Genomic DNA, 20,125 nt, shown 5'->3' on the forward strand with positions numbered 1-20,125 from the left:
GAAGTTAGGCCCCTCCCCGTTTCGCTCCGTGTATTTTCATTCTGACCCGAAGTCGCCCTACAAAAAGACGCAATTGTCTCTACAAGCCAGAATGTGGAATACAATGATATGTACAGGGTGTACGTGCTGTAGGTCCTTCTGATGACAGGAGGTGGAGATAAGGAGATAGGGTGTCCACATGAAAGTGTTGTTTGCCTACCTTTCTGCGCTCGCAGGTAGGTTCTGTTGATTGTATTTTCAATCTCCTGATGTGATGCACAATATGTAAACAATTGCCGAATGTAACCAAAGCACGTTTCCTCGCAATCAGCAGGAATTGTTTGCCTTTCGGTCTGTGGTTAGATTAGTCTCAGCCATATTGTGCAAGTGTTTGTCACATGCGAATTGCATCAGTATTGAAAATAAAAAAACGGAAATAAAAACCGATGAACAGACCAGCATACTGAAGGTCGGATTGATAGCATTTCCCTGTGGATATTGTGTATCAGATTACCTCCGACATAGGGATAAAATTATCAGGACAACAGGTCAAGTAAGTTGAAGTTAAGTTTGTTCAACATTCTGACTGATAATGGGACTGTTTGGGAATGCTGAGCCTACATGTTAGAGACGAGTGTGTAAGTATTTCACTCATCCAGAACTCAGATTGGAAGGCGTGGGCTTACTTGAGGAAGCTTGTTGTAATAAATATATAGCACAAATTCTTCATTCACAAAACCAATTTACACCGAGAGGAACATTTTTCTGGAACATGCTTATTCCTGACATTGTCTGGAGAAAAATATGGTTGAGGCCTTTACAAATATTGTATACCAAACAAAGTTAAGAAAGTGCACTTTAAAATGTTTACATAAGATACATCCATGTAATTCTATGTTATCCAAATTTGTGGCTGTTGATGATATCTGCGCTTTCTCTGAAAAAAAAAAAAGTAGGTGAGAATCTCTCACTTGTACCTTTGAATGTAAATGTGTGTCAGAATTTTGGGAAAACCTTGCAAACATATTTACCAAAATCAACACTACCCATGTATTTGACATGAAGGATATAACATGATGTTACTGATGTTGCAATGATAACAAGACCATTGAAATGATTGTGATTTTTTATTTTCTTGTTGCCAAATACTTTATAAAAACAAACAAATTCCAAATTACTATACCAAAATTACACATTTTTCTGATTTGAATTGAATTATCTTATTATAACATTAGTGAGATGAGGAATAGAAGTCGGGGCCAGCAAGGTGGAGCTGGATCGGCAAAGTGAGATGAGGAATAGAAGAGCGTCTGCTAAATGACTTCAATGTAAAAATGTAATGTAAGTCGTGGCCAGCAAGGTGGAGCTGGATCAAAAAAGTGAGATGAGGACTAGAAGTCGGGGCCAGCAAGGTGGAGTGTGTGTGTGTGTCCGTGCAAGTAGAAAAGCATGTTGACTTGCCCAACTTGTAGAGAGACACCAATGCCCTCCTCTCTTTCACGTTGACTCGCCCTACTTGTAGAGGAACACCAATGCCCTCTCTTTCACGTTGACTCGCCCTACTTGTAGAGAAACACCAATGCCCTCCTCCTCTCTTTCACGTTGACTCGCCCTACTTGTAGAGAAACACCAATGCCCTCCTCCTCTCTTTCACGTTGACTCGCCCTACTTGTAGAGAAACACCAATGCCCTCCTCCTCTCTTTCACGTTGACTCGCCCTACTTGTAGAGAAACACCAATGCCCTCCTCCTCTCTTTCACGTTGACTCGCCCTACTTGTAGAGAAACACCAATGCCCTCCTCCTCTCTTTCACGTTGACTCGCCCTACTTGTAGAGAAACACCAATGCCCTCCTCTCTTTCACGTTGACTCGCCCTACTTGTAGAGACACCAATGCCCTCCTCCTCTCTTTCACGTTGACTCGCCCTACTTGTAGAGAGACACCAATGCCCTCCTCTCTTTCACGTTGACTCGCCCTACTTGTAGAGAAACACCAATGCCCTCCTCTCTTTCACGTTGACTCGCCCTACTTGTAGAGAAACACCAATGCCCTCCTCTCTCTTTCACGTTGACTCGCCCTACTTGTAGAGAAACACCAATGCCCTCCTCCTCTCTTTCACGTTGACTCGCCCTACTTGTAGAGAAACACCAATGCCCTCCTCCTCTCTTTCACGTTGACCCGCCCTACTTGTAGAGAAACACCAATGCCCTCCTCCTCTCTTTCACGTTGACCCGCCCTACTTGTAGAGAAACACCAATGCCCTCCTCCTCTCTTTCACGTTGATTTCGCCCTACTTGTAGAGAAACACCAATGCCCTCCTCCTCTCTTTCACGTTGACTCGCCCTACTTGTAGAGAAACACCAATGCCCTCCTCTCTTTCACGTTGACTCGCCCTACTTGTAGAGAAACACCAATGCCCTCCTCCTCTCTTTCACGTTGACCCGCCCTACTTGTAGAGAAACACCAATGCCCTCCTCTCTTTCACGTTGACTCGCCCTACTTGTAGAGAAACACCAATGCCCTCCTCCTCTCTTTCACGTTGACCCGCCCTACTTGTAGAGAAACACCAATGCCCTCCTCCTCTCTTTCACGTTGACTCGCCCTACTTGTAGAGAAACACCAATGCCCTCCTCCTCTCTTTCACGTTGACTCGCCCTACTTGTAGAGAAACACCAATGCCCCCTCTCTTTCACGTTGACTCGCCCTACTTGTAGAGAAACACCAATGCCCTCCTCCTCTCTTTCACGTTGACTCGCCCTACTTGTAGAGAACACCAATGCCCTCCTCTCTTTCACGTTGACTCGCCCCTACTTGTAGAGAAACACCAATGCCCTCCTCTCTTTCATGTGAACACAACGGTCTATCGCTTTGTCATAAAGTACACACTATGTTGTCGTAGGCTACCTGGCTAAAATTCTTGTTCGCTAGTTATTTTTAGCCTTCTACATATTGAACTTCCATCCTCTCAAACCAGGGGAACAATGTATGAATTAATGGTTGGATCAGAATTGCCGTTATAATCATTGGCCAGTATGGAAAGTTAAGTAAAACCACAAGTCCAAATCCCTATCTCCATCCATGGCTAATATAGGTAAGGGACAATTTTAGCCACCAGAGGACAACAACACAACGAGATGCAACAATTCAAGTTGTTTCCGTCAATGACGTATGCTTTCAAAATAATTTGATAGGAGTGAAGCCAAATCCAAACTGGCTTCCGTTGACACTTTTTTTTTTTTTGGTGCGCCAGGACCAATCACAATTGAACTCCATGCTGATTGGTTATTATTTTATACTCTCTTTTTTTATTGTTTTATCAAGGAGGCCAAATGCTCGCTGGCTTCCCTTGCATTCAGTGCTACGACGGCAACAATGTCATACTCTTTTGGACCAGACAGCATCAGATAGCTGGCCTACAGAGACAGAGGGGCACTGTTTGGCTCGGATGCTTTCTCTGGTGAGATGCGTTTGGCCTCCTGTGAATTGATGGCATGTTATGAAACGCAGAGACGAAAGATACATTTTTTTTTTAAAGTTGGTTGGATTGGAGGAATGGAGGGAGGAGGGGGGGAGAAGAGAATGAGGAAAGCAGAGGTTGGATTGGAGGAATGGAGGGGAGGAGGAGGGGGAGAAGAGAATGAGGAAAGCAGAGGTTGGATTGGAGGAATGGAGGGAGGAGGGGGGGAAGAAGAGAATGAGGAAAGCAGAGGTTGGATTGGAGGAATGGAGGGGGGAAGAAGAGAATGAGGAAAGCAGAGGTTGGATTGGAGGAATGGAGGAGAGGGGGGAGAAGAGAATGAGGAAAGCAGAGGTTGGAGAGGAGGAATGGAATCTCAGAGTGATCTGTCTATATAGACCGAGTTCTGGAGGTGAAATGGAATCTGAGTGATCTATCTATATAGACCGAGTTCTGGAGGTGAAATGGAAGTGGGTGAGTTAAGTGAGGTGGAAGGGGTGGTGAAGAGCTCAGAACTCGGGCCTGGCATCAGTGGACATGATCAAGAAGAATCTCGTCCAGTAGAACTCATGTTTTTTGGAGAAAGTGGACCTTTGCCTTTTGGCAGATCCATGTGTGGTTTCAGGGGTGTGTGGGGGGATTGGCTGCAGTTGAGTCAGTGAAGGTAACCTAGGTAACCTGTAGTGGACTTGTGATATTTGTTTGTGTTTCTTCTGACCAGCGGGAGCGGGCTCTCCTTGTCACGCAACTTTCTTTGTTTGCGGTTAGGAATAGGGCACAATTTGAAAGGAGTGATTTCTGAGATAGTGTGCAGGTGGAGCAATTGAAGTCCTTGACTCCTTGTGTTTTTGTGATGCCCACCGATTGGTGCGAGGCAAACCCAGTGGTGAAACAGAGGAGTCACTGTCAGTCGTTTTGAGTCAGTCTTTACCAACAAGGTCATGTTGGGTTATAGCAGGTATCCTGTTTGAGCTTTTGTGCCGAATCCACTGCGGTGTTTCAGGTGCCACGTTTATGGTCCTGATGCAGCAGTTTGTTGGAGGGAGATTCCAAGATGTGGGAAGAGTGCAGGAGGACGTGGGATCGAGGATTGTATAGTTTCTGTGGATAAAGTTGTGTGTCAACTGCAGAAGTGCCCATGTTGCTGGGGGTTGGAAGTGTCTGGTGCAAGAGGCAGGTTGAGGTGGCTAGAGTCACAGTAGTGCAGAAGGTGTCGTATGCTGAGGCAGTGAAGAAAGTAGAGGAGGATGGGTCAAGGGTGAGAGTTCCTGAGAGGATCCCTGTGAGTAGTAGATACAGTGCCTTGCGAAAGTATTCGGCCCCCTTGAACTTTGCGACCTTTTGCCACATTTCAGGCTTCAAACATAAAGATATAAAACTGTATTTTTTTGTGAAGAATCAACAACAAGTGGGACACAATCATGAAGTGGAACGACATTTATTGGTTATTTCAAACTTTTTTTAACAAATGAAAAACTGAAAATGTATATCTACACAATTTACTCCTCTTTCTTCAAAGTGAAAGAAAAATTTGACATTTTCCAAATTAATAAAAAGAAACAAGAAATGTAAATGTATTTATTGTGTCTTCACCCCTCAGAGTTAATACCCAATGGAAGCATCTTTTGGCTTTTATCTTTTTCCATTACAGATGTGAATCATTTGAATAATATTCTACTAATCTTGCACGATTCTTAGGGCAACATATCAATTTTTTTTTGTCAAAATTACTCAAGCTCAGTAAATTGCTTGTCACTGATTTTCAAGCAGATTTAAGTCAGGAATGAGACGACGAGACCATTCAGGAAGACTCGACACCTCTTGGAAAGCTATTCTGGTGTGTCTTTGGCATGAGAATAAGTGTAATTGTTCAGCTGAAAAATACTCTATCGTTGGGTTAGGTTTTCAGAAGACAGTATTCTGTGTACATCGGTAGGGAAAAAATCTAATTTTAATAATTTTTTAAATTTAATTTTAAGGCAACAAAATGTGAAGACTGTCTCCATGCTCTCTCCTCCCAAATTATAGTTTTTAATATCGATACATATGTTTTATATATATATATATAATTATTGAAAATGTAATTGATTATAAAAAATATTGACATAAAAAAAATTGTGAATATGCAGTACCAGTCAAAAGTTTGGACACACCTACTCATTCCAGGGGTATTCTTTATTTGTACTATTTTATACATTGTAGAATAATAGTGAAGACATCAACACTATGGAATCATGTAGTAACCAACAAAGTGTTAAAAAAAAAAAAAAAAATAGTCCAAATAAAAGACAGATTCAGGTTTTTCCCTGTTTGCTGAACCTGTCAGATAAAAACAGACATTTTCGTTGTTTGCAGTAATGACCACACCCCTGGGGCCTATTCATTACGGAAACCGTTTACCATTTAAGAAACCAAACGGAAGCAAACCGAGCAAAACGAGAGTTTTTATTGGACAAATTCAGGTTGGTCCCTCCACCGTTTCTTTCCGTTTGCTTCCGATTTTAAGAAACTTTTTGCAACAGAATCGACACAATGAACACGCCCCTGGCCCAGCGTTTTCACAATGAGGGGATTCGATTATCTGTCCCGGGTTACTCCAGTGGAAGGACTTTCCACCGAATGAAAAGTGACTCAGCGTGAGCCAGATGCCCCGTTCAAAGCCCAGAGAGAAATCGGCTCCAAAACAAAAGTGGCATAGTGTTAATTAAGGAGGTTGTTGTTGTTTCAGGAATACAGATTAGTCTGTGTCTGTCTGTGTCTGGCATAGTGTTTAGCTTAATTAAGGGGGAGGGTGTTACTTCAGGAATACAGAATACACTGTACTGTCTGGCTATTCTGTCTCTGTACTCTGTCTGGCTGTACTGTCTGTCTGTACTGTCTCTCTGAATGTCTCTCTGGCTGGCTGGCTGGCTGTACTGTCTCTCTGGCTGGCTGGCTGGCTGGCTGTACTGTCTCTCTGAATGGCTGGCTGGCTGTACTGTCTGTCTGTGTCTCTCTCTCTCTCAGCCTAGCATTCATGGTTCTGAATAGAGGAAGTACACCTACAACCGGAAGTTAGGAGAATTAACGTGGCAGGTTAGGATAATTTATTCGGCAGGTTAGGGGAATTAGGTTAAGGTTAGGGGAATTAGGTTAAGGTTAGGATTAGCTAAAATTCTCTCCTAACCTGCTATGAAAAAGTCACTACCGGTTGTAGCTGATCTGGTCTAGTCACAACCAGCATTCACCCAGCCTACCGATGCATCTCTGAAAATAATGTGATCAACAGACCAGGGCCCGCTCAGCCAATGAAAAGGTGGGAGTGCCATGTTGAGTGTTTTGATTGGCTCCCTTGGCACTAAGCAGGCTGTGGAAGGGACACCAAAGCTGGCAATTGTGGGTGTGGCCAGAGTGTAGGCACAATGTACTGCTCCAATGCCTGAAGCTTTCTGTAGTTGTCTGTGCCTGGCTACACTTCTAGTCTCTCCCCTCCTCTAGCCTTGGATGATAGACAAATCAAATCAGTGGAGTGACTGCCTGGCCTCACCTCTAATCTCTTTCTCTCCAGTCAGATAGACAGACAGACGTACTGTAGATAGAGCTATCAACGATGGTGGTCCCTGGCTCTCAACACAAGATGTACCATCCTCCGGAGGGTTTGCAGAAGGATGCTCATGTGCCTGACTTCAACTGTTATCTGGAACTTTACAAGAAGTCTATTGAGGAGCCGGATGGTAGGTTGAGAAGGCTGTTAGCCGTCCTTGTTGCTCGCAGAATAACTAAAGACTCATCTGCAATACACTGTACTGTCTCTGTGTTTGTGTCTGTCTTTGTCTTTGTCTCTGTGTCTGTGTGCTCTGAACAAAATCTGTATGTCCTTTTTCTTGCAGTATTCTGGAAAGAGGTTGCTAGTGATTTCTATTGGAAGAAACCTCCTACGGGTCAGATTCTGCAGTATAACTTCGATGTGACCAAAGGGAACATCTATGTGAAGTGCATGGAGGGAGCCACAACTAACATGTGCTACAACGTCCTGGACAGGAACGTGAAGGACAAGAACCTTGGTGAACGAGTGGCATTCTACTGGTAAGACAAGACAAAGGTTGCAATTTTGACTGTTTCTACTTGTTCAGAAAAAGTTGAAGTGAATAAGAATGCGGACTACATTTTGAGCCACCGTCTGTAGCATACAAGTCTACCTGGAGCGCCCCAGTACGGGACAGGAAGTCCTCTAGACACTACGGACCTACTATTCGTTCAGTATCTACATCAACACCGTGTGTGTGTGTGTGTGTGTGTACTTTGTCAATGTGTGAAAATCTAACTTCTCAGACAAGTAATGCCTGTTTCTCAGAGTGCCAGGGCTGAGATGGGGTTTTTAGGTTAATGTATACTGAGACCAACAGGTAACTAACACCTGACATCAGAGTCAGAAGATAAGCTGTTTTAACGGCAGGTAGCCTAGTGGTTAGAGTGGAGTGGAGGGGCGGCAGGTAGCCTCGCGGTTAGAGTGGAGTGGAGGGGCGGCAGGTAGCCTCGCGGTTAGAGTGGAGTGGAGGGGCGGCAGGTAGCCTAGCGGTTAGAGTGGAGGGGCGGCAGGTAGCCTAGCGGTTAGAGTGGAGGGCGGCAGGTAGCCTAGCGGTTAGAGTGGAGGGCGGCAGGTAGCCTAGCGGTTAGAGTGGAGGGGCGGCAGGTAGCCTAGCGGTTAGAGTGGAGGGGCGGCAGGTAGCCTAGCGGTTAGAGTGGAGGGGCGGCAGGTAGCCTAGCGGTTAGAGTGGAGGGGCGGCAGGTAGCCTCGCGGTTAGAGTGGAGTGGAGGGGCGGCAGGTAGCCTCGCGGTTAGAGTGGAGTGGAGGGGCGGCAGGTAGCCTCGCGGTTAGAGTGGAGTGGAGGGGCGGCAGGTAGCCTCGCGGTTAGAGTGGAGTGGAGTGGAGGGGCGGCAGGTAGCCTCGCGGTTAGAGTGGAGTGGAGTGGAGGGGCGGCAGGTAGCCTCGCGGTTAGAGTGGAGTGGAGTGGAGGGGCGGCAGGTAGCCTCGCGGTTAGAGTGGAGTGGAGGGGCGACAGGTAGCCTCGCGGTTAGAGCGTAGGGGAGGCAGGTAGCCTCGCGGTTAGAGCGTTGGGTCAGTAACCTAAAGGTTGTAACCTAAAATCTGTCGTTCTGCCCTGAACAAGCCCCGGTAGGCCGTCATTGTAAATAAGAATTTATTCTTTAACTGACTTGCCTAGTTAAATACATGGTCCATTTAAAAAAAAAAAAATTTAATTAAAAATTTTTTTTTTTACATTCTTTAAAATTATTTTTATTTTTTTACACAAAAACTGACAATTTTGTTGTTTTGTCTCTTTGGATTTTAAAGTGCAGACTTTAATTTCAAGTTATTTTCATCGTTTAGCAATTACAGCACATTTTGTACACAGTCCACCCATTTTAGGGGACCAAAAGTATTGGGACAAATTCACTTGTATGTGTATTAAAGTAGTCTTGAAGTTCAGTATTTGGTCCCATATTCCCATAGCACGCAATGATTACATCAAGTTTGTGACTCTACAAACTTGATGGATGAATATGCTTTTTGTTTTGGTTGTGTTACAGATTATTTTTGTGCCCAATAGAAATTAATGGTAAATAATGTATTGTGTCATTTAGGAGCTACAGTCTACAGCTGTAGCTGTAAGGTTAGCTGTAAGGTTAGCTGTAGCTGTAAGGTTAGCTGTAAGGTTAGCTGTAAGGTTAGCTGTAGCTGTAAGGTTAGCTGTAAGGTTAGCTGTAGCTGTAAGGTTAGCTGTAGCTGTACGGTTAGCTGTACGGTTAGCTGTAGCTGTACGGTTAGCTGTACGGTTAGCTGTAGCTGTACGGTTAGCTGTACGGTTAGCTGTAGCTGTACGGTTAGCTGTACGGTTAGCTGTAGCTGTACGGTTAGCTGTAGCTGTACGGTTAGCTGTAGTTGTAAGGTTAGCTGAATGCTTGAGATGGTCATTTTTGTCTCTTCAGTCAGACTGAGGCCTAGTCTTCCTGGCCAGCTTCAGTCATTGGTCTGCTCTTGATCGTTGTATTATCTGGGTATCTTTAACAGTTATTAATGCCGTACTAGGTAACACAGTCAGCCACGTCTCTTCGTCGTGCACATAGCTGATGATGTTAATGTCAGCTATCTACAGTACAACAGGTGAGGTCAGATCCAAGCTTTACCCAGGCAGACTGCCATGGTAACTGGGTCCTGGGGGCTTGGGAGTTGAGACAGACTTGTGCAACAGTGTGCCACATAACTAAACAAGCAGACAGACCGACATCGGACAGGCATTCAAAACCCGAATATAGACTGAACAAGCTGCTAAAGGAGAACATCCTGTCTGAGCAAACAACAGGATGCATTGCTACATTTTAGGATTGAAATGACAGAAGTTGTGTTTTACGCAACCTGATGACCGAGGAGAAGTCATTGGAAAGTTTCAAACAAAATGACACAATAAGGGAATAGGTGTCCTCTTCAGGTGTGTCTTCTAACTGACTGTGATGAATGACAACATGACCTGAATTGTTGACTCGGATAATCAAAGGCTTGATGTTTTTATATTGTATTGATTCAGATAAAGGCTTGCTGTTTTTTAAATGTCTGTTCTCTAGGGAGGGGAACTCACCTGATCACCACGAGGCCATCACTTACAGTCAGCTGCTTGGACAGGTGTGCAGGTGTTCCAACACTCTGAAGCAGATGGGTAAGGTGGTACACCTTAGTGTGGCATACAAACGAAATAGGCTAGCTTACCACTTTTCCCAATGTACTGCCCTTGTGAAGAACATTCATAAATGGTGCCGCTTTTCTTTAGAAATGTTTTAAATACTCAGTTTCCCCGTCAAAACCAGCACAACATCACCCTTTAACTTAACATTATCATATAGAGCTAAATACCATGTACAGTGCCTTGCGAAAGTATTCGGCCCCCTTGAACTTTGCGACCTTTTGCCACATGGAGAGAGTTTGCTGCACTGAAAGTAAAGGGGCTGAATAATTTTGCACGCCCAATTTTTCAGTTTTTGATTTGTTAAAAAAGTTTGAAATATCCAATAAATGTCGTTCCATTTCATGATTGTGTCCCACTTGTTGATTTTTCACAAAAAAATACAGTTTTATATCTTTATGTTTGAAGCCTGAAATGTGGCAAAAGGTCGCAAAGTTCAAGGGGGCCGAATACTTTCGCAAGGCACTGTATGTATATCGATCTCCTCCACCATTTTGTCTTCTGGCGTGTGTGTTACAGGAGTGAGGAAGGGAGACAGGGTGGCCATCTACCTCCCGATGATTCCAGAGCTGGTGTACACCATGCTGGCCTGCACCAGGATAGGAGCTGTCCACTCCATCGTGGTCAGTGCAGGGATTGACATTATGGCCCTATTGCCCCCGGGGGGAACGTTTTTTTTTGTATCCCATAACAATCTCAATGGTGAAGAGATGAAGTCGATCAGAAATCAATCCTGGGTTTATTCCAAGTTGCAACAGGGAGACACCACCCAGCACAGAAACAGAGGAAAATGTCTAACTGGTCTTCTCTGAGAAGGTCCCCCCCGTATATCCTAATCAGCAGACGACTGTTCAAACAAAAAGACACACAGACACACACACACAGACACACACAGACACACACACAGACACACACACACAGACACACACACACACACACACACACAGACGACCATTAATCAGTGTCCTCTGTCCTTGTTCCTTCAATCTGACGTCTATCAACAGATGTGAGTTTAAATCCAGAACATCGTCTCTAGTCTAGTGATCATTAATCAGTGTTAAAAACAACACTGGACATCATACGTATTACAGAAAGACAGAAATATAGAACTAAACATTCTGTTAATCACCTTTAAACTGAATATTCATCTGGGTTCCCGAGTGGCGCAGCGGTCTAAGGAACTGAGTCACTCCAGGTCCCTGGTTCGAATCCAGGCTGTATCACAACCGGCTGTGATTGGGAGTCCCATAGGACGGCGCACAGTTGGCCCAGCGTCGTCCAGGTTTGGCCTGGTTCTGGCCATCATTGTAAATAAGATTTTTTTTTTTTTTTTACTGACTTGCCTAGTTAAATAAAGTGTTAAATAAATAAAATAATATCGTAAATATTTCCATTACACAAATCGAACTGAGCAGTCGTGCTAGTTGAGCTAGCCCTGCTCTCCCATTGGACAGGCGATTTATTGTTATTTAGTTTTTATAGTAAATTCCAGAAGCCTAAAACTGATATTTCCAGTTCCTCCCCATTGTTTAAGTGAAAGACAGACAATTTATGACAGCCAGACAAGTTGAGCCTGCTTATAACTAAAATACAAAGAATTCCAGTACAGATCTTTTGGCAATATATGTCATTTCTGAGTGGAGTGTAAAATGGCTCATTTACATTTTCGGCTAAGTGATCATAATCTTCGAGCAACACCCCCCCCCCAAAAATACTCTGACTTGCCCGATGGTCAAGTGCCTTTTCAGACTTCAATATCAATCCCTGCTTTAAATTTACTGGAGGTGGTTTGATCATCTAGTGGCTCTCACGATGAGGAACCTTCTCTGAGACTTAACCTGAAGACTTTGTGTTAGCTCCCTGATCTACTGCCTGTGTAGGTAGTTTTTTTTATAAAGCTCCGCTAATATGACTAATGCAGTCTTAATAAGGTGTGTAGATGTTCCACACTGTAATTGACTGTTTTTGGTTTCTGTGTCCTGACTGTACTGATTGACATAAAGGTGTGTGTGGGGGGGGGGGAGGGGTTCTGTAGAGAATGGGGTCATGCCTGCCCCTGTCGGTTCTGCCTGACCTCGCCTTGCAGAGTTATCAGCTGTTCAGTAGTATTTGAACACCAGTTGGGATAACACCTGCAAATGCGTCTGCGTCCCAAGTGGCTCCCTATTCCCTACATAGTGCCCCGTAATGGCACCCTATTCCCTACATAGTGCCCCGTAATGGCACCCTATTCCCTACATAGTGCCCCGTAATGGCACCCTATTCCCTACATAGTGCTTTAAAATGTGGACCAGCCACACTAGAACTGTTAGCATGCTATTTGGGCCAGGATCATAGCAAGAATACATGTATAGTAATTTTAGCAGCAAGCTGAGCCAGACACTATTTCGGTCATAACCTTTGCGTCTCGAGTAGAGTTTATAGCCTTGTAGTTGAACAATACCTCATGTCTTGTGTGTCCCCAAGGTTATTTTTAATGCAGTATGCAGGACTATATTTAGACCTATTTTAAAATGTAAGTGTCCCCCTTCCTGCTGGACCATTGTTCTATGAGCAGTCTAATGTTTTATGATTCACGAACGGGACATAAGAGATTGTTGCCAATGTTTTGATTGTTTTGGGGTGTTTGCAGTATTACTACTTCTATTCTGATGTAGCATGATTTCTCATGTAGTTTGAAACAACAAGGCAGATTTTAAAAAAATATTTTTTTTTTAAAGTTTAGAAATGCCATTTTGCTGAGTACATTTTTAAACGATAGAGTCCGTCACGTCCTAAAATGTATTTCATGTTAAAACGCTATGGTCACATTGAGAGGTAGGAAGACACTTTTTTTTAAAAAGTGTTAAACTGTGTTAAACTGTGAACTATTTAACTGTGTCCAATGCAGAAGTGGCTTTTATTTTTTATTTATTTTTATTTCTTTTAAAGGAGCAGGCTTACACTAAATGATAAAGCTGTGTTCTTTGGCTAAAGTAGATCTGGGACCAGGCTAACTCTAACATCAAATCATTTTTATTTTATTTTATTTTATTTTTTAAATTGAACAAATGTTGATTCGGCAATAACAATCAATCACAATGTTCTGTTAAATGACTCCATTAGATGTTGGCGTTTCGCCCTGTTATACATATTGTACAACCTCACTGAGGCGTGTGTGTGTGTGTGTGTTCAGTTTGCAGGTTTCTCCGCTGAGTCTCTGTGTGAGAGGATAATGGATTCCCAGTGTAGTATCCTGGTGACTGCAGGTAAGATGGAGTGGCTGATGTCCAGGGCTCTAAATAAATTACATGTAAAAAAAAAAAAAAAATGAATTGGTAGCACTGGTGCTCCCAACTTCAAAAAGTTAGGAGCACAACATAAAATCTAGGAGCACCAGACGATGTATTTTGTTTTAATTGATTTGAGGTATAGCATATTGGGTCTATATGAATTCTAGCTGCTTTTGAAGCTAGCCAGCCAGTTGTGCTCTAGAAACAAATTTTTAACCCTGTAAAATATGTGTTTATTATAAATAAATATATATTTTGGTGGGAATAGTTACACTTTAATTTAATTTGCACTTCTCAAAAGACAGGCTTTTGGCTGGCAGTGTTTCTGTTCTACATGGCCAATAGTAGAGTTTGCAAAACGAAACACCACTCAATTTGATACAAATCATCATGATATCATATTTAACTCCGTATTGACTCTGTACCGTAACACCCTGTATATAGCCTCCACACTGACTCTGTACCGTAATACCCTGTATATAGCCTCCACATTGACTCTGTACCGGTACCCCTGTATATAACCTCCACATTGACTCTGTACCGTAATACCCTGTATATAGCCTCCACATTGACTCTGTACCGGTACCCCTGTATATAACCTCCACATTGACTCTGTACCGTAATACCCTGTATATAGCCTCCACATTGACTCTGTACCGGTACCCCTGTATATAACCTCCACATTGACTCTGTACCGTAATACCCTGTATATAGCCTCCACATTGACTCTGTACCGGTACCCCCTGTATATAACCTCCACATTGACTCTGTACCGTAATACCCTGTATATAACCTCCACATTGACTCTGTACCGTAATACCCTGTATATAGCCTCCACATTGACTTGGTACCGGTACCCCCTGTATATAGCCTCCACATTGACTCTGTACCGGTACCCCCTGTATTTAGCCTACACATTGACTTGGTACCGGTACCCCCTGTATTTAGCCTACACATTGACTTGGTACCGGTACCCCCTGTATATAGCCTCCACATTGACTCTGTACCGTAATACCCTGTATATAGCCTCCACATTGACTCTGTACCGGTACCCCTGTATATAGCCTCCACATTGACTCTGTACCGTAACACCGTGTATATAACCTCCACATTGACTCTGTACCGGTACCCCCTGTATATAGCCTCCACATTGACTCTGTACCGTAATACCCTGTATATAGCCTCCACATTGACTCTGTACCGGTACCCCCTGTATTTAGCCTACACATTGACTTGGTACCGGTACCCCCTGTATATAGCCTCCACATTGACTCTGTACCGGTACCCCCTGTATTTAGCCTACACATTGACTTGGTACCGGTACCCCCTGTATTTAGCCTACACATTGACTTGGTACCGGTACCCCCTGTATATAGCCTCCACATTGACTCTGTACCGTAACCCCCTGTATATAACCTCCACATTGACTTGGTACCGGTACCCCCTGTATATAACCTCCACATTGACTTGGTACCGGTACCCCCTGTATATAGCCTCCACATTGACTCTGTACCGGTACCCCCTGTATATAACCTCCACATTGACTTGGTACCGGTACCCCCTGTATATAGCCTCGTTATTTTGTTACTTTTTATTTAATTTTTTACTTTAATTTAATTTAGTAAATATTTTCTTAACTCTTATTTTTTTTTTTTTTTAACTGAGTTGTTTAAGGGCTTGCAAGTAAGCATGTCATGGTAAGGTCTACTACACCGGTTGTATTCGGCGCATGTGACACAAATAACATTTTAGAGTTAATTTGATATCATTATGCCAGATAATTTGAAAAGTTTTATGGGAAAGCCATTCATTAGAAATCACTGTTTCAGAGTGCGGCTTGGTTGGGTTGTGTTTCGGAGGACGCACGGCTCTCGACCTTCGCTTCTCCTGAGTCCGTACGGGAGTTGCAGCGATGAGACAAGACTGTAACTACCAATTAGATACCAGGAAATTGGGGAGGAAAAAAGGGGTAAAATAAATAATAATAATAATGATAATACAAAAATAAATGACTGTTTCGCTAACTGGCTACACAAAGTGGCGGGACCCTGGCGTTGCCATGACGTCATCAGAACACCGTTGCCATGACGTCATCAGAACACCGTTGCCATGACGTCATCAGAACACCAACGTAGTGTTTAATATTCTTTACACTGAATGAGTCTGCGCTCGCTTTTTCCCTCAACGAAGCCCATCATTACAACTATATTTATCTGGGAGCGGTTTTCTTCCGGTTCCCACTGGTGTTCCCTAAAATAAAACATGTCAGGTCACACAACAAAATATCTAGGAGTATTTTAGAGCCCTGCTGATGTCCAATAAGATGACACCATGCATGTGGGACTTGGCTGATGTCCAATAAGATGACACCATGCATGTGGGACTTGGCTGTTGTCCAATGAGATGACACCATGCATGTGGGACTGGCTGATGTCGTCCAATAAGATGACACCATGCATGTGGGACTTGGCTGATGTCCAATAAGATGACACCATGCATGTGGGACTTGGCTGATGTCCAATAAGATGACACCATGCATGTGGGACTTGGCTGATGTCCAATAAGATGACACCATGCATGTGGGACTGTCTGATGTCCAATAAGATGACACCATGCATGTGGGACTTGGCTGATGTCGTCCAATAAGATGACACCATGCATGTGGGACTTGGCTGTTGTCCAATAAGATGACACCATGCATGTGGGACTTGGCTGATGTCGTCCAATAAGATGACACCATGCATGTGGGACTTGGCTGATGTCGTCCAATAAGATGACACCATGCATGTGGGACTTGGCTGATGTCGTCCAATAAGATGACACCATGCATGTGGGACGTGGCTGGTCCCTAGTTGGACCAATCATCCTGGAGTTGACATCTTAAGTGGGGCTCCCGAGTGGCGCAGGGTTCTAAGGCACTTCATCTCAGTTCGATTCCAGCCACAACCGGCCGCCGTGATCGGGAGTCCCGTAGGGCGGCGCACAATTGGCCCAGCGTCATCCGGGTTTCGTCGGTGTAGGCCGTCATTGTACATAAGAATTTGTTCTTAAACTGACTTTCCTAGTTAAATAAAGGTTGAATTAAAACATTTTAAAGCAATTACCTCCTATATGGGCTTGGGTCTCCAACAGTTCAGATGAACACTTTATCTTATCTTATCAACTTGCATTCTCTCTCTCTCTCTCAAGATGGTGTGTACAGAGGGGAGAAGTTGATCAATCTGAAACAGATAGCAGACGAGGCTCTGGAGAAATGTAGGGAGAAGTAGGTTCTCTTTACACCTCTATCATGGTTCTGCTTATACCTACTGCATCCTCTGTCTGTCTCTCTTTCTCTCTCTTCATCACAGATACTGTTTACCTTAACCCCTGAGATAGGAGCAGTGGCACACACACACACACACACACACACAGAGCCAGACCCTGTTGATGGAGAGTGTTGTCTGTTCTGCAAGCTGTGGGGTTGGTGGGGCAACAGCAAGAGTTTTGATTCTACAGGGAAGCCCCATCTGTCTGTTGCCCCTAGCGATCTCGATCTGTCGCCGTAGTGATTTTGTGTGTGTGAAACGGCACTTGTATGTCTATCGCAGCCAAAAGACATATGACAGCATATAAACACCATATGGAAGATACTCTACCATGTAGAAGCATACACTGAGTGGACAAAACATTAGGAACACCTGCTCTTTCCATGACATAGACTGACCAGGTGAATCCAGGTGAAACCTATGATCCCTTTTGGAGTCAACATGGGCCCAGCATCCCTGTGGAAACGCTTTCAACACCATGTAGAGTCCCATGTCCTGACGAATTGAGGCTGTTCTGAGGGGAAATGATGGTGCAACTCAATATTAGAAAGGTGTTCCTAATGTTTTTGTCCACTCAGTGTATAGGAAATATTCAGCGGCGCTACACTGACTGCCCTTACGGACAGATAACACATCCGGTATCTATGCCGACAGCTCTGCTCTTCTTTTCTCCACAGAGCATCCGCCACTGTTACAAGATGTTTAGTAGTGAAACATCATGCACTGAGGACACAAGATGGAGATGTTTCCAACAAATTGCAGGTAGGCCCAGATTTTGACCAGAATACGGACGTTCAGCTACCAGGTGCCTAAAATAGCTCTTTCTTTTTTTTGGTCTTTTTTTTTTGCGATTTGAACAATAGTTCAATCGAAAAAATAAAAATCTTGAGTTTTAACCTGAGTTGTGTTTGTTGATGTGCTGTCCTCCTCCTGCTGTAATTCCTGGTGTAGTTTTACTGTATTCTGACTATCATGGTCCTGCTGTAATTCCTGGTGTAGTTTTACTGTATTCTGACTGTCATGGTCCTGGTGTAGTTTTACTGTATTCTGACTGTCATGGTCCTGCTGTACTTCTACTGTATTCTGACTGTCATGGTCCTGCTGTAATTCCTGGTGTAGTTTTACTGTATTCTGACTGTCATGGTCCTGCTGTAATTCCGGGTGTAGTTTTACTGTATTCTGACTGTCATGGTCCTGGTGTAGTTTTACTGTATTCTGACTGTCATGGTCCTGCTGTACTTCCTGGTGTTGTTTTTACTGTATTCTGACTGTCATGGTCCTGCTGTACTTCTACTGTATTCTGACTGTCATGGTCCTGGTGTAGTTTTACTGTATTCTGACTGTCATGGTCCTGGTGTAGTTTTACTGTATTCTGACTGTCATGGTCCTGGTGTAGTTTTACTGTATTCTGACTGTCATGGTCCTGGTGTAGTTTTACTGTATTCTGACTGTCATGGTCCTGCTGTAATTCCTGGTGTAGTTTTACTGTATTCTGACTGTCATGGTCCTGCTGTACTTCTACTGTATTCTGACTATCATGGTCCTGCTGTAATTCCTGGTGTAGTTTTACTGTATTCTGACTGTCATGGTCCTGCTGTACTTCCTGGTGTAGTTTTTACTGTATTCTGACTGTCATGGTCCTGGTGTAGTTTTACTGTATTCTGACTGTCATGGTCCTGCTGTAATTCCTGGTGTAGTTTTACTGTATTCTGACTGTCATGGTCCTGCTGTACTTCCAGGTGTAGTTTTACTGTATTCTGACTGTCATGGTCCTGGTGTAGTTTTACTGTATTCTGACTGTCATGGTCCTGGTGTAGTTTTACTGTATTCTGGCTGTCATGGTCCTGGTGTAGTTTTACTGTATTCTGACTGTCATGGTCCTGGTGTAGTTTTACTGTATTCTGACTGTCATGGTCCTGCTGTACTTCTACTGTATTCTGACTGTCATGGTCCTGGTGTAGTTTTACTGTATTCTGACTGTCATGGTCCTGCTGTACTTCTACTGTATTCTGACTATCATGGTCCTGCTGTACTTCTACTGTATTCTGACTGTCATGGTCCTGGTGTAGTTTTACTGTATTCTGACTGTCATGGTCCTGGTGTAGTTTTACTGTATTCTGACTCTCATGGTCCTGCTGTAATTCCTGGTGTAGTTTTACTGTATTCTGACTGTCATGGTCCTGGTGTAGTTTTACTGTATTCTGACTGTCATGGTCCTGCTGTACTTCTACTGTATCCTGAGTTGTGTTTGTTGATGTGCTGTCCTCCTCCTGCTGTACTTCTACTGTATTCTGACTGTCATGGTCCTGCTGTACTTCTACTGTATCCTGAGTTGTGTTTGTTGATGTGCTGTCCTCCTCCTGCTGTACTTCTACTGTATTCTGACTGTCATGGTCCTGCTGTAATTCCTGCTGTAGTTTTACTGTATTCTGACTATCATGGTCCTGCTGTAATTCCTGGTGTAGTTTTACTGTATTCTGACTGTCATGGTCCTGCTGTAATTCCTGGTGTAGTTTTACTGTATTCTGACTGTCATGGTCCTGCTGTAATTCCTGGTGTAGTTTTACTGTATTCTGACTGTCATGGTCCTGCTGTAATTCCTGGTGTAGTTTTACTGTATTCTGACTGTCATGGTCCTGCTGTACTTCCTAGTGTAGTTTTTACTGTATTCTGACTGTCATGGTCCTGCTGTAATTCCTGGTGTAGTTTTACTGTATTCTGACTGTCATGGTCCTGCTGTAATTCCTGGTGTAGTTTTACTGTATTCTGACTGTCATGGTCCTGCTGTACTTCTACTGTATTCTGACTCATGGTCCTGCTGTAATTCCTGGTGTAGTTTTACTGTATTCTGACTGTCATGGTCCTGGTGTAGTTTTACTGTATTCTGACTGTCATGGTCCTGCTGTACTTCTACTGTATCCTGAGTTGTGTTTGTTGATGTGCTGTACTTCTACTGTATTCTGACTGTCATGGTCCTGCTGTACTTCTACTGTATTCTGAATCATGGTCCTGCTGTAATTCCTGGTGTAGTTTTACTGTATTCTGACTGTCATGGTCCTGGTGTAGTTTTACTGTATTCTGACTGTCATGGTCCTGCTGTACTTCTACTGTATCCTGAGTTGTGTTTGTTGATGTGCTGTCCTCCTCCTGCTGTACTTCTACTGTATTCTGACTGTCATGGTCCTGCTGTACTTCTACTGTATTCTGACTGTCATGGTACTGCTGTAATTCCTGGTGTAGTTTTACTGTATTCTGACTATCATGGTCCTGCTGTAATTCCTGGTGTAGTTTTACTGTATTCTGACTATCATGGTCCTGCTGTAATTCCTGGTGTAGTTTTACTGTATTCTGACTGTCATGGTCCTGGTGTAGTTTTACTGTATTCTGACT

At 43.6% G+C, this 20,125-nt stretch overlaps 1 protein-coding gene across 1 annotated transcript in view; it reads left to right on the plus strand.

The window, feature by feature from the left end:
* Positions 1–395: 395 nt before the first annotated feature.
* Positions 396–20,125, plus strand: part of LOC115124238 (acetyl-coenzyme A synthetase, cytoplasmic-like) — a gene marked incomplete at its 3' end in the record, with an annotated part of 32,028 nt that continues 12,298 nt past the window's right edge. Inside the window, exons 1-8 of the mRNA XM_029653624.2 lie at positions 396–532; positions 6,984–7,149; positions 7,306–7,501; positions 10,040–10,131; positions 10,675–10,778; positions 13,331–13,403; positions 16,617–16,692; positions 17,413–17,497. Of these exons, the coding sequence (XP_029509484.2) occupies positions 7,026–7,149; positions 7,306–7,501; positions 10,040–10,131; positions 10,675–10,778; positions 13,331–13,403; positions 16,617–16,692; positions 17,413–17,497 (750 nt within the window). The remainder of the gene's footprint in view (positions 533–6,983; positions 7,150–7,305; positions 7,502–10,039; positions 10,132–10,674; positions 10,779–13,330; positions 13,404–16,616; positions 16,693–17,412; positions 17,498–20,125) is intronic.

The sequence above is a fragment of the Oncorhynchus nerka genome, unplaced genomic scaffold, assembly GCF_034236695.1.
Source record: "Oncorhynchus nerka isolate Pitt River unplaced genomic scaffold, Oner_Uvic_2.0 unplaced_scaffold_1714, whole genome shotgun sequence".
Lineage (NCBI taxonomy): Eukaryota > Metazoa > Chordata > Actinopteri > Salmoniformes > Salmonidae > Oncorhynchus > Oncorhynchus nerka.